The 21,107-nt window shown below is 39.5% G+C and overlaps 2 protein-coding genes across 4 annotated transcripts; one reads left to right on the forward strand and one right to left on the reverse strand.

Moving 5' to 3' along the window:
• The first annotated feature begins 5,872 nt into the window (after nucleotides 1–5,872).
• On the forward strand, nucleotides 5,873–12,898 carry nfe2l2a (nfe2 like bZIP transcription factor 2a). The gene is made up of 5 exons (XM_028590353.1): nucleotides 5,873–6,062; nucleotides 9,188–9,454; nucleotides 9,723–9,815; nucleotides 9,981–10,172; nucleotides 11,244–12,898. Exons 1-5 carry the CDS (start codon nucleotides 6,024–6,026, stop codon nucleotides 12,510–12,512), a joined length of 1,860 nt encoding a protein of 619 aa, XP_028446154.1. The 5' UTR covers nucleotides 5,873–6,023; the 3' UTR covers nucleotides 12,513–12,898.
• Nucleotides 8,474–20,360, reverse strand: hnrnpa3 (heterogeneous nuclear ribonucleoprotein A3). 3 transcript variants are annotated; one of them, XR_003693653.1, is made up of 13 exons: nucleotides 20,256–20,360; nucleotides 19,352–19,474; nucleotides 19,072–19,218; nucleotides 18,779–18,989; nucleotides 18,594–18,683; nucleotides 18,264–18,335; nucleotides 17,206–17,253; nucleotides 16,863–17,009; nucleotides 16,628–16,744; nucleotides 16,464–16,534; nucleotides 14,964–15,033; nucleotides 9,712–9,810; nucleotides 8,474–9,551 (listed from the first exon to the last, which is right to left on the reverse strand). XR_003693653.1 is itself a non-coding variant. In XM_028590355.1 (11 exons), exons 1-10 carry the CDS (start codon nucleotides 20,259–20,261, stop codon nucleotides 16,479–16,481), a joined length of 1,017 nt encoding a protein of 338 aa, XP_028446156.1. In that variant the 5' UTR covers nucleotides 20,262–20,360; the 3' UTR covers nucleotides 13,563–15,033; nucleotides 16,464–16,478. The 3 variants fall into 3 exon arrangements, 2 of the variants coding, with proteins under 2 accessions (XP_028446156.1, XP_028446155.1); XM_028590355.1 differs by lacking the exons at nucleotides 8,474–9,551; nucleotides 9,712–9,810 and having other exon boundaries at nucleotides 13,563–15,033; XM_028590354.1 differs by lacking the exons at nucleotides 8,474–9,551; nucleotides 9,712–9,810; nucleotides 14,964–15,033 and adding an exon at nucleotides 15,704–16,362.
• Between the last annotated feature and the right edge of the window lie 747 nt (nucleotides 20,361–21,107).

Below are 21,107 nucleotides of genomic sequence, written 5' to 3' on the forward strand. Positions count from 1 at the left end.
CAGTTATTTGTCGACAGAAATATTGCATCATGCTGTAAACTTAAATGTACAGATGTGTGAAGCTTTATTTCCCACAGGATAAAGTATTAACTCCCAAAACAAAGTTCTGTAATGCACTGACTGCAAGCAATTAGAGTCTAAGTGTGTCACAGAACTTTATTTGGAAAGCCACAGTGCCACCTCATAGGTTTGTCCTTGTGCAGAGCCTTTTTCTCCTCATGACTGGGTGCTGCTAGAACTGTAGTAAGGTACAAAAAGCAACTAAAACAGGAAATCCACTTTAATTATCTCTTTTTGTCATTGTTTTGACTTTTGAAACAAATAACTACAAGAGAGAAAGCAGCTGGCGTAATTTGTATTAGACGAGAGAACAAGTAGACGTGAATGCTTTAAAGACTGGGCCTATGCTGTGTGGTTGGTCCTCCCTAGAGTCACACAGGTAAAGCAGGCCAGATGGAGTCTTTTTACACATTGTCAGCTCACTTCAGAAATGGTTAAATGGCTAAATATCATTTGGGTATGTGCAATAGCTGATCCTGTAGTAGACCCCACTGAATGGATTAAATGTATTTACTTACCTCTTTAAGCTTGAACATCTGGTTGGTTGCAAAGTTAACATATAAAGCAGTCTCTATATTAGCTGACACGTTTTAAGTTTCCAGTTTTGGGGATATTTTTTTAACTCATTTAAAATGATTTCACTCCTGTGCTATGCCAGTGTGTCATTGATTCTACCTGTTGAGCTTTTTCCAAGTTTCTGAACTGAACAGACCCTGAAGAAATGATCTATTCACTTAGATAGATATGATAGCAATGAGGAAAGTGCAGAAGGCCAGCTGAGCCCCGGGAGTATTAAGTTGTGTCAGTTGGAAGGTGCTTGCCACTTCAACAGCAGTGAAGTGACAGCAACTTTAGAAGTGCAAAATAACGCAACAAAACAAATAGTGTCACGCATCAATCATTACCTTGACAATGATTTACACAACAAGTAAAATGATAGAGTAAGTTCTGCATATCATACTGTACCTGATATAGGTAGACGCAAGGGACCAGCTGCAATCCAACACGAGGGCAAGTATAGTCTTGATGATAAAATGCAAAAGCAGAAAGCGATCAGAGGAGGATACTGCAGGCCATGGCTGGATTCACATTGCTAACGCCTGTTTTCACCGCGGTTGGTGTTCGTCTGCGGACTTGCAGCGCTCTAATCGTAAGGTGGCTACCGCCGCTTTTACCTTTTTTTCCCCCAGTCCTGTGCAGTTCACTATATGCAGCTGGAAGAATGTCGACGTGGAGCTGCCAAACGTGAACGCGTGTTCATGAGCGCGCATGAGGGGGGAGAGAGAAAAAAAAAGAAGCCTTTTTAGTGTAATTTCACGCAGTGGCACACTGAGCTGCACTTTAGTGTGAGGTTCTTTACAGATAGGTGCTACAGCCAGGACTACTATAGTCTGTCTTATTACCTTTACATATTTCAAAAGACACTTAATTAGCCTTCATCTCGATCCGACTTCTTAATTACAATAAGGTGTCAGAAATGTAGACCTAATTAACTTGTACAAGCCTCAACAACTTTCTTAAATAGCAGTGACCATTTAAAGTTACAAACATAGCAGTTGGGAGCATATCAAAGAAGTATTCAGATGCTTTACTTTAAAAAAAGTAAGTACAGTAGCTTGTCAATGTGGAGCCAATTTTAGCATCTGTTTACTGCTGGGTTGTTTTTTCTAGTGGTGGAAGTCATTTCTAGATTATTTATTTTAGCGAAAGCAGTAATACAACAGTTTAATTATACTCTATTACAAGTAAAAGTACTGCACTCAAAACATTATGCACCAGAATAATCCCATTAAGATTAAATATATTAATATAGAAAATGTTATTAGAATATTATTACTCATGCATTAATGTATAAGCAACTTTTTAATGTTGCAACTGGTCGTGCATGTGGTTGTTATGGAGCAAATTTGAACTACTTCATACTGTTTGTTAGTTCAGTGCAATGTGTTTTATAAACGTATCCCATGGATCTTAAGTAGGCCTTTAATAAGTACAGCTGTTAAATAAATGTAAAGAGTGCAATATTGCCCTCTGAAATATAGTGGAGTAGAAGTAGCCTAAAATTAAAATACTTACAGAAAGAATAAGGACCTCAAAATTATACTAGACTACAGTACTTCAGCTAATGTACTCAGTTACATTTCACTTCTGTATAGCAGAATCATATTTCATAAATATATATTATGTGTTTGTAAAAATCTTGATCTGCAAAGTAGCCTATAGCTAAGTATCACGTCTATTTGTAGTATGGTGGGCAAAAAGAGAATATTTCCATCTGAAGTAGAATATTTGTAGTACAATAATCTACCTCAAACTTAACCCTCGTATTATGTTAAGGGTAAATTTGACCCATTTGCGTTTTTGTGTTGACCAAAATACTGGTTAACCTATCTTTTTCTTCATGAAATTGTATGACATTTCCTCATTTAGGGTCATGAACTTGTTCATAAAATCTGGACACACTGATGTGTAGTGGAATGTCTGTTCAGAGTTTGTATACAAAGATGATGTTGCGAGTCATTTTAACCCGGAGACTTTCAACACCCATTTAGAACCAGGTGTGTGTGTGTGTGTGTGTGTGTGTAAAGGAGGAGGAGCTTTCTCACGCTTGTCCTCTTCTCTGTTGTAATGTCATCTCTTTGACACGCACACTACAAAATTAGCTCCAAAGGTTTGCAACTGAAGAAGTTTTAGCACAGATTTTTGATGGTAATAGTGATGTAGAGGAAGAGATTTCAGAGTCAGAGGATCTTTCAGAGACCGAGAACAATGCTACTGACGATCCGGATTGTGAATTTTTTCCTATGATGAAGAGGATTCAGGGGACTAGTCTGGTGTAGTCGCTACATTAGCTGAAAACAATGGGCAGCAATCATCCTCAACATGGACAGCTAAAGATGGTAACATAAAATGGTCAACATCACCACACAGACTGACTGACTGTCATCAAAATGACTCCAAGCCCCACAAGATTTTCTGCCACACTAGTTGATGATATTCAATCACCATTTCATCTCTTCATATCCCAACCAACAGATAGGATCATAGTGGACATTACCAACTTGTAGGGGAGGTGTGTATTTCAAGAGAAATGGAAGCCACTGGATCAGATTGACTTGCATGCATACATTGAAATCCTAGTCCTGCTGTGTCCGCAGCATCCACCCATGCTCTGCAGTGCCACATTACATCCCGCAACACCCTGCTGTGATGTTCATACGCACAGAGTAGTCAGGATCCGGTATTGGAGACTACACTACTCAGTACGACACAATGTGCCCTGCTATGAGATGAACTTCCATGACTACCTCGAAGTCACTGCTCCATTATCTCTATTGTGACTATTATTTGCCACTGTTTATCACATCAGCAACCGGCCCCGTCAGACACCGCCTACCAAGAGTCTGGGTCTGCCGAGGTTTCTTCCTAAAAGGGAGTTTTTCCTCACCACTGTCGCAACAGCCACTGATAATGCTTGCTCTTGGGGGAATTACTGTAATTGTTGGGGTTTTGGAATTTATAGAGTGTGGTCTAGACCTACTCTATCTGTAAAGTGTCTCGAGATAACTCTTGTTATGATTTGATACTATAAATCAAATTGAATTGAATTAAATTGAATAGTATTAGCTAGAGTGTACAAGTCAAAGGGAGAAGCAACTGCCAGTCTGTGGAATGACGAGAGTGGAAGGCCAATATTTCTAACAACAATGTCTTTGGAGTCAATTCATACGAAAGCTTGGGTGTTCCACAACACTAGAGCTGGTCGACGTGAAAGAGACAAACTAGCTGAGATCAGAGATGTAAGGGATAAATGGGTCAAAATTGTACCTGTCTTGTACAATACTGGTCCCCATGTCACTGTAGACGAATGCCTTGTTCCATTCAGGGGTGTGTCCCTTCTGACAGTACATGCCCAACAAGCCTGCCAAGTTTGGCATCAAAATATGGGCATCCTAGGATGCCAAATCTAGCTATGCATGGAATATGCAAGTGTATACCGGAAATATTTTCACTAAATAATTGGTAAAAACAGTTTTGGGGGAAATTTGAGTGTATTTACACTGTACGGGTCATTTTGACCCGTAACATCATCAAAGTAATTTTTTTTCAACATAATAAGAGGGTTAAGTGCAGTAGGACTTAAGTAAATAATGAAATGTCAATTTCCATCACTGGTGTACATCCTACTAAGTAAGTTTACTATCACTTTTGGTTGTTTTTTAAATCCCATTATGTATACAATGCTGCTTTAATAAATAGCATTATAACAATACATCATTGTCCTCAGTTATCAATACAAGGCAGTTGAAATAAACATGTCGCCTTCCAAAGCCAGTGGTGAAAAGTAATAACATCTACTCACACTGTACTTTAATCAGGCAGTTATGAAGCACTTCACTTGAAGTCCTTAACTTGAGTATTTCCATGTTATACTGTTCCATTACAGTACTGTATATAACAGTTATTAGTTACTTTTTACATTAAGATGTTACATAAAAAACACATGATCAACAAATAAAACATGATCTATTGTTATTGAACTACCCCAAAAGTGTTAGCTGTGTAAGCAGTTTAAATAAGCTCCACCTCGACCAACTATAATTAACAGGCTTACATGTCTCATCATTAATATTAATCTAAAAATATAGTAGGCTACTGTAGTATGCACTGAAAGGGAGAATTCTGCATAATGATTACCTTTACCGTATACATTTTTTTGTGTTGTGTCACAGCTTTGTTACAATCTCCCAGCTGTCAGTGGATGTCTTCAGTGTTTCCACGAGGACATTAGGGCCCCAGGGCGTCCAGATCCACACCGGGAACGCGAACCAGCAGGGGGCGCTATGCACCAATCAAAACTATTCTGATGGCGGAGTGAAAACAGAAATGATAACGTGGTTCTTAGTTTTCTAATTACATATCAGCTGGCATTTTAGCAGGTAGGAATGTAAAAGTGATTCTCAGATAGGCCGAACAAATAAAAGATTAGGCCTAATCTTTAAGTGGCTTTAATGATTTTCAGACAACCAGTTTGTTTTATTTAACTTATTTCTAATAAGATAATTTAAGGGTTAGGCTATTAGGCTACAACTTTGAAATGCACATAGATGGGTAATTCCTTATGCATTCGGTATGCAGTATGCAGCAACAAGTCCAATACTTCCTTATGTTTTCTTTAAAAGGTGTAAAATATTTATAAAGAAAAGGTTTAATTATAGATTAAAGTCTTCCTTATCACATAAACACAGAATAATGCACATTAAACATTTTTTAAACAACGTTTTTATTGTACATGTGCTCGATTTTACCATGTCCCCAGTGCAAAGTAGGCTAATCAACTCTACACGAACAAGCTTTGAGCCAAATAACTAATTACATAATAAATAATTACAAATATTATTGTATTATTGTATAGGCCATGTTAAACTATCCCTAATTACATATGCTGTATATATTAGTAAGAACTATACATTTACTATAACCCACCCTTTTATGGTTCCACCCTGTGTCTAGGCCTATGTAAACCAGTCCACCCATAAGGATAGGCTAGTATCTGATTGAGTACTATTCTTATTTTATTATTATGCCCAAAAGTTGCTGAAGAATGGAATAACCCAAATATGTGCCTATGGTTTTTACAGTCCATGGGTTAAATTTGGTAACCAGTATATTCAGTGGATAGGCCTACATACATTGCTCAGCCTAGCGGGCTCCACACGCATGCACCAACAGCTCTTATAGGCCGGCGTGAGGGGGACGATCCCGGCGCCGCAGCCCGGGGGGGGGCGGGTCATAGTTTCCGTAATGTTCATTAGATTTAAGGAAGCAATGTTTCGCTCGGCTCAGCTGCTGCGACGGACTCTATCGGCTTCGGACCGCTCGCCATTTTAATCTGCCATCTGAAGGAATAACACACATATTTATTAATCAATAGGAGTTTCTTTACCGCCATACAGATCTCCATGATGATGGAAATGGAGGTGATGCATTCCGGTCAACAGGTAAATAGAGAATTTCTTAAAAGTGATCACTAGACATTGACTGCTAACTTCCTTTTCTACTGATCTGAAAGAGAGACAGAGACGTCCAGGTAAACTTTTTAGGGTTTGCTATAGCAAATTCAATCATCATAACGCAGTGACAAGCTGGTTATGGCGTAGTTAAGAGGTTATTATGTAGAAATAACAGATCCAACGTGGGAAAGATCACACAAAATACACCGTGAGCCGGGCTCATATCTCTGTGAGATATTAAGGTTGTTCTCTGTACAGCTTTCACTTCTGCAAGTCATTCCCAGTGACGTGTATCCTCGACAGGAAATACCCTTCTTATAAAAAACCAGGCTGATATCTTCGTGTTCATGCTGTTACTTTGAATACAATTAAATATTTCATTAATTTTGACAAGTTTGGTAAGAGTCTCATGAGCTGTATTCTCGTAACTGGCTCCCTTCCTCCTCCCCCGCCCCCTTCTTCCTCCAAGCATGTGATATCCCATATCTGAAATAGACATGCGTGGAGGATTTCTTTACTTTTGTCTCGTTGTTACAGTGTATTTTAAATTGTAAAAAACAAACACATACCCCTCAGTCTAACCTTGTTTTGTTTATACACGTTGAATGAGATGTTGAATATTTTTTTTCCTCATGTGTTATATGCCTTATATTTATTTTTGTTGTGTTTGGTTAAACCTGTCATAAGTAAGGGTCAGTGAAAGTACATGGTTGACTGATGAGGGTCCAAAAGGGCTGTTTTGGAACATGTGTCGCTGTGTTTCATTATCCTCGGTCAAGGATGTCCAGCGAGTTGTGATGAAAGAAGCTGTAATAAACCACTGGAGTCAGGGCCCCTTTGAGGCCCTTGTTTTAAGCTGAAAAGAGGTAAATGAACAACTCATACTGAAAGCACACACACTTCAGTATTACTCCTATATCACCAAGTTTGATAGCCACAGGGACTGTTAATATCAGACAGGGCCATTAGCTTGGTTTGTTTTCAAAATGTCTAGTTGTGTTTAATATGTTTTCTGGTAATTGGGAGTTGTGTGTCTCTGTTCTGCATATTTTGCCAGTATATTAGCTAAGGGATGTTGTTTGGCTTGTCAGCTGGGTATTGTGTGGCAGAGAGAACTGGGAAATCAGAGTCATTTTATGAGCCAGTTTCCTTGTTCTAGTGCCAATCCAGGTCATGTACACACATACTGATACCATACCGATAATAACCTGATTTTACACACCCTCACATTAACACAATCTATTTGGCACTAATACAGAATATGAGTTATGATTGGTAAAGTGAGTTTGGTTCAGTTACATTATATAAGAGTGTGATTAATCAGTGACAGTGAAAGGGCTGATTGAACTGCCCCTGCGTGGGCGACAGAACTTATTTTAGACATGGAATTATTTCTTAAAGGACTCGTATGACTTGTCAGGTATGATTATAAGGTGTGACAAACAGACAAGAATGTGGTTTATTAGTTTGGAAAACACGGATGACCAGACGCCCCACTTAGACATTTAAGGCTACTTCCTCGTTCCTGCAGAAGCCATAATGCCTGGTTGTGTTCTCACCTCTCACTCTGTGCGTATGGTTCATAGTAGGCAGCCTTAGTGACGTGTAATCCTTCAGTGGTCATGCTTCTGATGCAACATTGAGTCAAAGAGGGTTAGTGGGTCCTTTTTTTTTGCAGTGCCACAGCTGTAGTCAGAAAACAATGTTTTAGAATATATATAGGTGCTTGTTTGCTATTATTATTGTTTAAAACATATTAGTTTTTGTATTTATTATTTACTTTTAATATGTTTATGTGTGCAACATCCACCAAGGCAAATTCTTTGTATGTGTTACTTATTCTGACGAGTTTATGGATATTTACCACACACCCCATTTTCTTTGAATAAAAAACAAAGTAGAAAACATTCTTACACAGTATCTTCTCCTCAGCTTCACATCCTCTTTATTCTTCTTTCCCTCTTGGCTTCCTCCTGGCTATGTGTGTTTTGCCATATGACCGACTGCAAGCATTAAGAAGCCTTTCCCATAAGTTCTGTTTATGCACATATCTGAGGAACAAACAAGTCACATGCCCAGACAAGTTTCTTCTGAACCAGTGTCTTGGGTTTATGCAACATCCCTGGGCCTTATGAAATGGTTTCCTTCTGTAAATCATTTCTGTGTAAAAGACCCAAGGAAGAGTGCAGCACAGTTTATCTTTAGACATTCTTGTTTAAAAAGGAAAATAACATTCAGCCTGTGAGTGGAAATCTACAGGAAACTGTATTAAAATATCCTCACAGTTGTTAGTATGCTCTTTCTAACATTCTGTATTGTCAGCAGCACTTAACTTAATATATAAATAAGAAATATAGGACAACATAATTTGTGCAGTGATGGGACAGAACACAGAGAGGTCAGTTATCAATAGTTGCTAGTTATTTACTTGAAGACATAACAGGAAGGAAAACAACGAAACAAGGTCTGCAATTCCACCCAGCAACACATCTACAGCCAAATATACCCTCTTTTATTTGGTTATAACACCCTTTAAGGAATATATCATGTGAAAAGGATATTCTACAAGCACCGTGGTACCATTTTAAAAACAACAACTATACACGCACCTTAACTTCTTGTTTTTATGAAAATAGGAAGTTAAAGGTACGTGTATAGTTGTTGTCTTTATAATATGAAATAATGTTTGGGATTTAACTTTACTACTTTTAGAGACCTAAACTGTAACATGAAGTCAATTATGCAAAAATTGATTTAGAGTGTGCCCTTTGTGAGTTTGAATGAGACAAATGAATTCACACCTCAGTGTAATCAGATGGGTAATGAACACTTCCCTTGGAAAGAGTATCAAGTGAGGATACGTGTCTTATGCTGGCGTGTGGTGGCAACATGGGAAAGAAAGAAGTACATCTATTATTCATGCGGCTTCTCCCTCTTGACTTTAGTGCCAGTGTTGTTGTCAGTGAACAGATACTGAGGGACAGGGTGTGGCGGGTGCTGCTGCCACTCTTCACAGCAGAGAACGCTCTTCCTTGCTCCAATGCTGCTCACATTCTCACTGCAGGACAGCATGGCTCACCGCTCTCTAAACTGATCTGTGGTTTTCTTTCTAGGACATGGAGCTGATTGACATACTGTGGAAGCAGGACATTGATCTCGGCGCCAGGCGTGAAGTTTATGACTACAACCATCGTCAGAAAGAACATGAGCTGCGGAGGCAGCGGGAGCTGGAAGAAGAGAAGAGGCAGCATCTGGTCCTGGAGCAGGAGAAGGCCCTGCTGGCAGAGCTCGAGCTCGACGAGGAAACGGGAGAGTACATACCCCGCCCGCCACCCAGCGCCCCACTGCAGGTGGCTGTCGCACCTCTAGAGGTTACACAGGTACATTCCCATGGCCATCATTACTCATGTCAGAGGTGGACTACTCCCACCTCATTTGATAGGCTGCGGCTATGTCGTAGCTAGGTAACCACTCATCCTGCAAATTACAGAAACACAGGTGGGTCTGTAGTTTTGCATCGGTGTATTCTGCTCTAGAAACTACTCCACTGAGACATACGTTCTAATATAAAATGATGCGCTGTTTTAAAAAGATGGTGTGCCACAAAGGATGCTAGGTGGTAAAGTTGTATTTTTACCTTTCTTGCAGAATGTCAGCTTCACAGGAGAGGACGGTGACGCCATGTCATTTGATGAATGTTTGCAACTTCTGGCAGAGACGTTTCCTGTAGAGAACACTGAGGTAAGAACATTAAATTATTATTACTACTTATATCTATATCTATATCTATATATATATATATATATATATATATATATATAATAATATTATTGAATTATCATAGCTTGAAGCCTTTAACATGATTTTCAGTTGTATAAAATACATATTCTTGTGTTTGTCTGACAGAACACCTCAGTTTGCCTGGACACAACTGCTGTTTCAGCCCCCATGATGCCCCCTGAGCAGCCAGCTCTGCCACTGGCCACCCTCTCCCCAGGTCCACTACTACCACCACCAACACCATCACCACCACCACAGAGGATGTCCCTAGATTTGGAGCAGGCCTGGATGGAGCTTTTGTCCCTCCCTGAGCTGCAGGTATAATACACGGATTTGCCGCCTCAATGGTGGGGTGTTTTGCATTGTGGAACAAATACCCAAAGAATGCTTCAACGGACAGGAGTCTGGCAGTAGAGGACAAACACATTTTTGTTGTGAGAATGGGGTGTCATACATGTGAGACAGGTGCGCCTGACTCTTTCCACTGTGATAAAGTTTCATTGTTAAGACCTATTTAAAAAAATGTTTTATTATTATTTGGGGAGGTCGGTGTTGAAGATGTGATTCAGTTTATATGATCAGTAGCCACCAGCTTTATCTAGCAGAAAAAGACATGTTCAGAGAAGGTGTGGCAGTCTTCAAAACCTTTACTTTTTGGCAGCAACGTAAGGATTTGTGTACATGGTAGTTTTTAATTTGCTGCCTTATCAGTTTTGTTTCAAAGCAGCTCATATTTGCATTAGCTGATGGGTGGAGCAGTGTGTGCTCCACACTGCTGTTGCACATTTGTTGCCTTGACCTCTCACTGTGGACTGGACTACAATCCTAACCGTACAGCTTACATAGAATTGCATTAGTTGCTCTGGTAAGCCGCTGATAAGACTTTACATTGTAGAAAAAGGGGTTGTGTGTGAAATGTTGCTTCAGTAAGCTGCTTTGTGAAGATAATGTCGCTTAAATTCTCAGCAACAGCAAGCTGGGAGATTGGTATTTTATTTGTATGGATATTTGATCTATTTTAGGATCTGGTAGACCAATGTAGTTGGTCTTAGAAATTACAGTTGGCTACCTTGTGCTACACCTAGCTCTTCCAGCAGTTGTTAGTGAAATACCAATCACTTGATACAACTGCATGGCTAAAAGCTCCAGGATTGAAACCTTATTGTTTAGGGAAGATAATAATAATAATAATAATTGTCATCACAATGCGCCAATGATGATGTTTTGGAAGAGACTGTAGGTTTATGAATGAGCACATACCATACATGCATCCACATTGTCAACACAAACATGTTGACATTGTTATATTCACTCTCTTTTGGAACTTCTACTGTAATATTATTATTATAATTGTATTTACTTTAATGGTTCTTTACCTTTTTTTTCTAGCAATGCCTGAGCATGCAAATGGAGGACACACTTGAGACCACAACTTATCCTCTTCCAAACATCACTGAAGAGCAGAATCCAAGCTACACTTTTTACCCCATGAGCAATCTCACAGACAGGGAACCAAACAGTTTAAATGTTTGTCCTGCAGAGTTTATGAATACATTTGAGGTCTCTGTTCCCAGTATGGTCCCACCAGACAATCTCAGCCTGATTAAGGCAAAAGCTCCTCAGTTAAATGATAAATTCCCTGCAGAAAGTTTCTGTGACATATTTTACCCCAATGCCATTCTGGAAGAGAGCAGTGGTCAACATGGCCTTGAAGGAAATGAAAGTAACGCCATGTCAGATATCCCAAACAAGCCTCCTTTCACACCAGTGGACATTTACAGCCTCTCAGCTGGAGATGCATTTGACAGAAGAAGCAAAGAGAATCTGACAGCAGAATTGCCAGACTCAGATTCAGGAATCTCTTCAAACATAAGTCCAAATGCTAGTTCACCTGGGAAGTCTTTGTATGGAGATGAGTCCTTTGGTTACAGCGATTCAGACATGGAAGAGATGGACCACAATCCTGGAAGTGTAGAATCTGACTACTCAGAGATGTTCTTACTCAATTTCCAACCTGATGATCTTCAGCAGGCAATTCCTTTATCTGCACCAATGGGGCAGCCACAACAGCAGCAGGAAAAGAAACCCAAACAACACAAGACGGACCCGGCTGAGGAGAACGGCCACAACAACGCCCCCTTCACCAAAGACAAGCAGAAGAAACGCTCGGAAGTGCGTCTCTCCAGAGACGGGCAGAGGGCTAAGGCCCTCAAAATCCCTTTCACTGTTGACATGATTATCAATCTGCCTGTTGATGACTTCAACGAGATGATGTCGAAGCACCAGCTGAACGAGGCCCAGCTGGCCCTGGTCCGAGACATACGCCGCCGCGGCAAGAACAAGGTAGCTGCCCAGAACTGCCGAAAACGCAAGATGGAGAACATAGTGGGTCTGGAGAGCAACCTGGACTCACTGAAGGATGAGAAGGCGCGTCTGCTGGAGGAGAAGAGCCAAAACATCACAAACCTGAAGGAAATGAAGCAGCAACTCAACAGCTTGTACCTGGAGGTCTTCGGCATGTTGAGAGATGAGAAGGGCAACTCCTACTCCCCCTCCGACTACTCCCTCCAGCAGTCAACTGACGGCAACGTCTTCTTAGTTCCTCGCATCAAAAAGACTTTCATCAAGAGCGAAGACAGCGTCCTGTCTCCTTTGTAATATGGTACTGCATTATCATAGTAATACTATGCAATAACTTTGTAGTTGTTCAGCTTTAAAGCATTAGTAGCTCAGCATAACTATTGTATAGTGTTTTGCTCACTTCTCTTGAATGTTGTAATATTTTTGATATTTTACTTCTTTTGTACTCTGATACCTTAAACAGATTCTTTAACCAATATGGTTTGTAAATATAAACATTACTTGCTTTTGAGATTGATACAACCGTTACTGTATGTGTATATATTGTATATATTATATTTCTGTAAGCTAATGTTTCAATCATGGTTACTCATATTTTATAACTGTCCCTTTATGATTTGCTGCCCAGGTTCTTTTATAAAACCTTGACTTCTGTGCTTTTCAATAAAGTATTCCTATTGCTATGCAGCCTCCTATTTTCTGGAAGAACATTGTGTGGTGTACTACGGCCTGCACCAGATTGATGCCAGATGGATATATAGTCTAAGGAATGATTACATAACTTACCACATGTTCAAATCAGTTCTGGACTTGAAGGCTCTACCAAAAGGCTCACAAAAAAGCAAAAAAAGGAATATTGTACTGACACTAAAGAGTTACTGGCTTAAAAACCTTTTACAATCTGCTTGCTTTTTATTAGAGCCAGCTTGTTTGTACAGTACCCTCAATCTTTGAATACTGCAAAACTCCTGTCGCAAAAGAAATCACACCCACTGCATTCTTATGTTACACAACAAAGAGCACAAATGTCAAACTACAGTAGGAGCATGTTCAGTGTAAACCATGCATGACCACTTCACAATGGTCCAACCCAGGAAAGCATATTCAAAGGTAAAGACCTACGCAATCAGTATGTGCTCTAAGTGCACTTTCACACACCACCACTACCTTTGATCACCCAGCCCAGTTTCTGCTCTCACCACAAACTTCAGAGGGTGTGTGGCAAACTAAACCGGTTTGAGACTCAACGACATCTGTAAATCAGTGAAACCTTTTCACATTGAAAACAGTTGTATTTTACAAACATTTACAGCTCAGCATTTTGCTTTCAGAAATTAAACACTCAAGTCATGAAAAATATTTTTATTTAAAAGCACAAGTAACACTTAACATATCTTACTGTTAGGCCAACGTAGGTTATTGACAATGGTGTGCTTATGCCAAGCACAGCTTTATTCTGTGTAATTGAGTTGGTTGTTCTACATTCCTCTGCAGAAACTATCCTTGAACTGATAAAAAACAAAAAACATAGCAGCAGGCATTGTTCTTTATTTTTAGACTGAGTAGAGAACTACGAGTATTTGTGTATACTCTGTTTATCATAACACTGTTGGATAGTTTCAACTTGTGACCACAGTTCCTCTCTGTTGATGGTTTGCCCATGTTTCTGTATGTTCATTTGACTGCCTGTCAAGTAAAATTGTTTAATAAATCCTAAAATCAGTTTTTTGGGAAAATGCCCCTGTGATTAATGCAGAGGATTTGACATGAGACCTGTTAGATGTTTCATGTTGCTGATTACAAACCTTTTTCTTTTTTTAAATTGAATACTATTTTTGCATTATACATACTATATATGGCCTGCCTTTTGTAGTAATAATCAAGTTACCTACAAATGCTTTTCTATTAAGTTAACATTGTTATCCTTATTTACACCGACTGGCAAGGACCTAATTTCCATACTTTTATTTTTCACAGCTTGGCATTAGTATATACACTCAGTGGCCACTTTATTAGGTACATGTACAATCTAATGCAATCCAATACAACTGTTTTACCATCAATTCTACTTCTTTTTTTTTATTAATGCTATAACATTTTAAAAATAAATAATGTTCTTTGTTTTGACAATGACATTAAGGTGGTAATTCAATATGTTTTAACATTGAGGTTATACTTAGTGGTGGTGTGACTAGACTACATTATATTAAGAAGTGTTCTATCCCCATCATGTGTGTAGAGGACAAAACATTAGAAACACCTCTCAATATAATGTAGTCCAGCACTACGCAACCCTTTAACTGTGACCCCAGTAATAAACATGTAATTGAATTTATACATTTCCAACAAGGTCAACAAAAGCTGAACTTTGTAAAGGCAGAATTTATGCAAGTTCTGCTTTCTTGAATTATAATAAATTGTATAGGTGCACCTAATAAAGTGAGTGTAAATACTGTTTTTTTCCCAAGTATTATCGTTTGTTGTTTCCCCAAGGGTGTTTCATCACAATCAACTTTATCAGGACTATCTGACTGATAGCAAAGGTAATAAAACATGGAAACATATTTTGCCTTGAGGGTATTCCAAGAGGTGTGGTGAAGGTTGCAGGCTGATTCCGGTCAAAGTGGAGCAAAACTGGGTGTCCTACTGCTTTTTACCTTAAAGGAACCCCTGCACCTTGTATAATCACCATGTGCACTGTTAGATTACAATATAAGCAGCCTTGGATAATATTTTGAAAAGTCTTACCCATCCAGAACCTTCCATGTTATCAGGTCTTTACAGATTTTCAGCAAGAAGAGAATGCCTCTTTCCACATCTGCAAATCAAGCAAAGTAGTTACTCTTACCTGCTCCATCTTCTTAAGTCAGCTTTTTTGTGAAATACTCACTCCCTTTTCTTGTTAATGTCTGAAATCTAGCATTTGCGGGTAAAACTGCAGTATCTCTGACTTAACAGGATCTCCAATGTGTCCAGGAACTAGTCTTTCTTCGCTAGCACCAGTTGCTTGAGGGTTTAGCTAGCCTTGAAAGAGATAGATGCTCACTACCAGGAACGACACTGCAAGCTTCCTCCATGGGCGTGGTGCTCGATGCTGCCTTCTCCCTTCTCTCTCAAAATGCTGACTGGTCCACTGTGCTGGGGCTGAAGACGTCCTGTCTGACAGTCATCTGCAATCTTCCACACTAGCGATGCTGAGGGCCCAACTGCAGGTGCTTGTGGCCGTTATAATCCTACTCGCTTAACACTGGCATAGGTGGTGTATGGGCCCCTGCCCTAGGACTACCCACAACTCCCTCGTCATTGACCCTTGTACAAGTAAATACAGTATTTACACTATTTTACGAACAGACGTCCTAAATGATACTCCTAAAAGAGGAGAAAGTTGTGGAAAGGCTGATTTGCTAAACTTCACAGTCACAATGTGCAGGCAACAGATAAATGAATAACTCATTTGATTCTGAACCAATGACGCACTGAACCTTGTGTTACTTTACTACACAATTTTATTCGGTCTTTTTCTTCTAATCAAAATATTCGAACAATCTAGAAGTGAGTGAGGGGATTCCCTTAATTCTAATCCAGACTGCATATATTTGTTGACACTGGTACTACGAAGGATTTACATACTGTGCTTCACATACAAAATCAAAATACACTTGACACTTGCAGTTGAGCAATCATAATAACTTCAGAAGGAAAAAAAAAAAAAAAATTCTAGCTCATCTGAGGGCCTGATAGAACTATGCTATATGACAAAAACCAGGTTAAAAAGACAAAAGATTAATTGGCCAGCACAAAACTAACCCATATAAAAAAGAAGAAAAAAATAAAAATTAAGAACTGACTTCAGATAAAACAAAAACAAAAAAATACTCTTTACCCCTGATACCATAGGCACAATACACACACACACAAAAGGAAAATAGTTTGGTTGGGACACATCTATCACAATTAGGGAAGAGTATCATCTGCACTCATGTCTTGTGTATACAGTCCTTCTTCCATAAACTTCTCCAATTTAGCTGCAGTAATGTCTGACTTTTGTGTTCCTCTAATGCTTTCAGATGACTGCCTCAAAGTAACCTGCAGCTTTCCTGACAACTCCTTTGCTCACCTCCTCGCCTCTCCTGCTAAGAACTGAAGCCTGTTGAATGGATACAGGATAGAACAAATAGTTATTCTGCACTTTCATGGGCTCACTCTGTACTGTGCTACGAGGGTGGTGTGGAACTGAATGCAACTTACCAAAACATGAAATAATTAATATCGCCGTGAGCCATAGCCACCTCCGCCACCACCACCAGAGCTGTAGCCACCTGTAGTTAAGGAAAGGTCAACGCAAAATAACTTTGATACTCTCTCCAGGAGAAATTATGTTATATCATTGGGTTTTGAAGGGTACAACTCACCGCCATAGGGTCCACCCAAATTTCTGCCCCCAAAGTTGTTTCCCTTCATGGGCCCATAGTTGGACTGCTGTCCACCATAATTTCCAAAGTCGTTGTAATTTCCACCTCCTCCATATCCTGAAGACATGTCAATTTCAAGGTAAGTCTTGATTTCAGGTGTTTAGTAGAGAATGTTTTTCATGCATAACATCTATATCAAAATTCTGGAGTCAATAATTAATTAATTTTTTTTTACCTCCGTCATTGCCTCCGTAACCTCCATCGCAGCTGCCACCAAATCCACCACCCTGGTTGCCATACCCTGGACCACCACCACCACCACCTCCATAGCCCCCTCGACCCCCTCCATAACCTGGTCCTCCACCATAATTTCCTCCTGGACCTATAACAGTGAAAAAAAAGCAAACATACAACACAACCTTATTCATAACTCTGACATGAATAGCTCATGAGTGGTATTAACACTGTTGGGGAAAAAAATGTTCAAAGACAAAAGAGTTATGTAAGTGAGCAAGGATATTAAACCCATTATTGAATTTAAATATTTTACACCAGAGTAAAACGTTAGCAGAACTCACCATTGTCAAAATCATCGCCATAACCACCTCGTCCTCCACCATAGCCACCTAAAAAACAAGGGTAAAACATATGCACTAAAACTGACCAATTTGTGACAAGTGAAAATTGACAAACATGACAATGCATTCTGCTTAACTGCAATGTAAGAAAGACATGTTTATCACCTCTGACTTTCGCTAGACACTTATTTTGCATGTCAATATGGCTAATCATCTTACATGTTCAGTCACTTTGATATAAAATCGGTCTGTTGTAGGACAACTGCATGAGAAAAAAAACCCAACACTGTTCATATACTCCTATTGTCTGACAACAGAACTCCTTAATTGTGGGTTTAACAGAGCTAAAAAATAAAGTGCTTACAGAGAGTTGGAGGCGACAGAAGTGAACTTCACCCTGCCTAGACCTAGCCTGGGAAAACCTTGACGAACTTCCGGCAAATTTGAGGTTTGCTCTGCAAGTCAGTCTGGCCAAGAGCCCATTTCCAATTTTTCCAAATCGAGGCACCAATCACAACCGTTGAGGCGGACTTTACAAGAAGACAATAGGGCAGCGACAGCAAACAGCTTTTTGTGTACATTCAACATGACGGCCACCGAAGGGCGGCAACCCGTTGATGCCGCTGTTGCTGCTACGTCACCCTGATCGTTGGTCTGATTGGTTGAAGGACTATCCAATGCGCTCAGAGGCATTTGAGCAGCGTCCGTTGGTGACGCCCCTTTGGAAATGGGCTGTGGATGAACCTTGCCCAGACCCACTCTCAGTTACAACAGAGAAGGGTCTGGTGTCAACCAGGCTAGCCTAGGCCAAGATGAGTAACTGATTTCACCAGATGGTTATGGGCATGCACCATTTAGTTGTTTGTTGACATTTAATTTAAATTTTTTTTATCCAAAAGAAGAGAAACAACCCTTTTTACTTTCTTTAGTGGGTCAGTGTGGTTGCGAAACTTAAATTCTGCAACCCTTACCGACATGTAAACATCACAATAAAATGTACCTGCATGAGTGTGATTAATGCCAGAGGCACTTTCATCTGGCGTGCAAATACTACTCACCTCGACCGAAATTGCCACCACCTCCAAAATTACTACCTCTCCCCATGAAGTTTCCAGATCCTCCACTCCTGCCTGATATGTGAAAGGTGTAATTTTAGAGCCGTTCACAACATACATGTCAGCTGCAAACTGTATGTATGTGTATATGTATATGTGTATATATATATATATATATATATATATATATATATATGTGTATATATATATATATAGAAACAATGGTAACAAAGTATAACTTATATATATATATATATATATATATATATATATATATATATATATATATATATATATATATACACTTTACTTTATAATTGATGGTGTGCTTACCCCTGGTAGTGGATATAGCACTCATTTCCTGTTTTGAGAGAGCTTTTCTGACCTCACAATTGTGGAAGTTGATTGTGTGGAATTTCTGGGCTGTAAGAAAAATGAGAAGAAACAATACACTTACATATCATTGCTTAATGTTTACCAACAGCCTCATAAACTCTGAAGTCTCAACATCCACATACCAACAATTTTGTCTACAGTGTCATGATCATCAAAGGAGACAAAGCAGAATCCTCTCTTCTTCCCAGTGGAGCGTTCCTCCATGATGTCAATGCACTCAATCTTTCCATATTTCTCAAAATGCTCCCGAATGTGGTACTCCTCAGTGTCCTCCTTAATACCACCAACAAAGATTTTCTTCACGGTCAGATGGGCACCTGGTTTATTGGAGTCCTGAAACAGAGTGTATCGATGAGCAAACACCAAACATTAACATCGCTGTAGTATCTGCCTCCTGTTCTGGAATTTTTTTTACCTCTCTGGACACTGCCCTCTTGGGCTCAACAACTCGGCCATCAACTTTATGAGGCCTTGCTTTCATGGCTTCGTCGACTTCCTCTACAGCGGCGTATGTCACAAAGCCAAACCCTCTTGATCTCTTGTTGTTGGGGTCCCTCATCACCTAGAAACAACAAAACGATACACAATGGTAGTGAGAACAGTTTAACTGGACTGTAGAGATGTTTATAACTCATTATGTTGTTTATTATTATCTAAGGGCATATTTTGCCACAAATTACACTGAAAATACGTACCACACAATCCGTGAGAGTTCCCCATTGTTCAAAATGGGCCCGTAAACTCTCCTCCGTGGTTTCAAAGCTCAGACCTCCAATAAACAGCTTTCTGAGCTGCTCGGGTTCTTTAGCTTCACGGTCCTGTTAATGCATAACAAGAAAATAAATATAATTGCAGCTGTAAATAGTGTTACAGGAAACTAGTTGAAGAAACTACAGCATTGTTATATAACGTTAATATTATCCTACAGATGAATACATGCACAAATATCTGCAAATATAACGTTGCCAGTGTTGATGCTAGGCCGTATCGTTAATGTTACCCATTGTAGCGACAGACTAAGCTAACGTTAATGTTAAACTACAACGTGTAAAATTAGCCTGTCAAATAACCCCGGTGCACGAACAAGACATATCGTGGCTACATTTTATATTAAGTAATATACAAATGAACGTTAGCCAGTCTAAGGCCGGAAGGAGTTAGCTTCAGCGGCCAGCTAACGTTAGCTTACTCACTACTGCTGCAGGTTGAGCAATGCGTTGTTACCAAAAGCCTCCGTTTATCTATCAGCCATAACGAGTAATGTTGGTTAAAGAAACCAAACAACAATGTTCATTTAACAACCAACTGAAACAGTAGCAACACAGAGCACTCCGGTGGTAAACACCGCCTAAGTGTTGGGTTACCCTACTGTAATTTTGACAACCATTAGCTTATCTTAGTTTAGCTGCAGCGTTGGCTACCGTCTACCGTAGATAGCGCTAAATCCTGAGCAACGTTAAAGCGACAGAGAAGCTACACATTTCCATACAACACCGTGCATTCCCTCGTCAACGTTACAATTATGTAAACGAGTTACCATAGCTTAACTGCATTTTACAAATAACCGTATTTAATTTGCAATATTTGCGAACACTTCACCTCCATTTTGCAGATGTCACGGCCGGAGATCTGAGTGGGTCACGTGAACAGGAAACCCGTCTGGTTGTCACTCCGCAGCATAGACAGTATCGTCCGTCCTGGATTAATCCTATGATTATAAATCAAAAACTACAATGGCTATGAATACATACAATCATGCAAATTATATGTAAATTAAACATAGTTTCTTCTTAATATGTAAAGTTTTGTTTGCTCACTTTGTCCATGTTGCTGTATAGCTTTGTGCAATTAAAAAGAAAAGATTGTTTGCGCCATCTACTGGTTGAATAGGGACACGTCTTGACAGAACAATCAATGCTCATCTCTCCATCTCTCCATCCAGCTTCCAGCCCCTGAATTGTTTGGCCACTGCCAGACTGAGAGTGAGACATCAGTTCCTAATGACTGTGACATTGAATTAAAAAGAGACCTAGTGAGGTGCTGTTTGTTTCCAAGTACAAAACATACAAGTGGTGGAAAATAAAAAACACAATGGGAAGTACCCCATTTGGTGTGACTCAATATTCGATAATTTAGACGAGAGTTGGATGTAGATTTAATTTGATGGTCATTTCTGATCTCAATTGCCACGTCATGTTCAGTTCAGTTCCTGTTCAGTGTTGGTGATCTACCTTTTGAGACTGTTTTTTTTTGCAATTGAAGAACAGCAGCAGAAACTGGATGTTTTGAATAAAGATGCATAACAATAATTCAATCTGAATTATCAAACCCAAATACAAATAGAGATGTGATTAAGACTATAGGATATAAAAGAAAGTGAATGTCTTATGAGCTGGACAGTGAAAGTGGCTAAAGCCTAAGTTCTAACTTTGACAATAAAAACACAATTGT

This window comes from Perca flavescens, chromosome 11, assembly GCF_004354835.1.
Source record: "Perca flavescens isolate YP-PL-M2 chromosome 11, PFLA_1.0, whole genome shotgun sequence".
NCBI lineage: Eukaryota > Metazoa > Chordata > Actinopteri > Perciformes > Percidae > Perca > Perca flavescens.

What these genes read in the sequence shown, in the direction of transcription:
- nfe2l2a (XM_028590353.1), top strand. Translation starts at nt 6,024, where the DNA reads ATGATGATGGAAATGGAGGTGATGCATTCCGGTCAACAG. An exon ending in CACCTCTAGAGGTTACACAG is followed by an intron (nt 9,455 to 9,722) that starts GTACATTCCCAT and finishes CCTTTCTTGCAG; the next exon opens with AATGTCAGCTTCACAGGAGA. An exon ending in TGTCCCTCCCTGAGCTGCAG is followed by an intron (nt 10,173 to 11,243) that starts GTATAATACACG and finishes TTTTTTTTCTAG; the next exon opens with CAATGCCTGAGCATGCAAAT.
- hnrnpa3 (XM_028590355.1), bottom strand. An exon ending in GAACTCTCACGGATTGTGTG is followed by an intron (nt 19,219 to 19,351) that starts GTACGTATTTTC and finishes TGTTGTTTCTAG; the next exon opens with GTGATGAGGGACCCCAACAA. An exon ending in TTTGGGTGGACCCTATGGCG is followed by an intron (nt 16,535 to 16,627) that starts GTGAGTTGTACC and finishes CCTTAACTACAG; the next exon opens with GTGGCTACAGCTCTGGTGGT.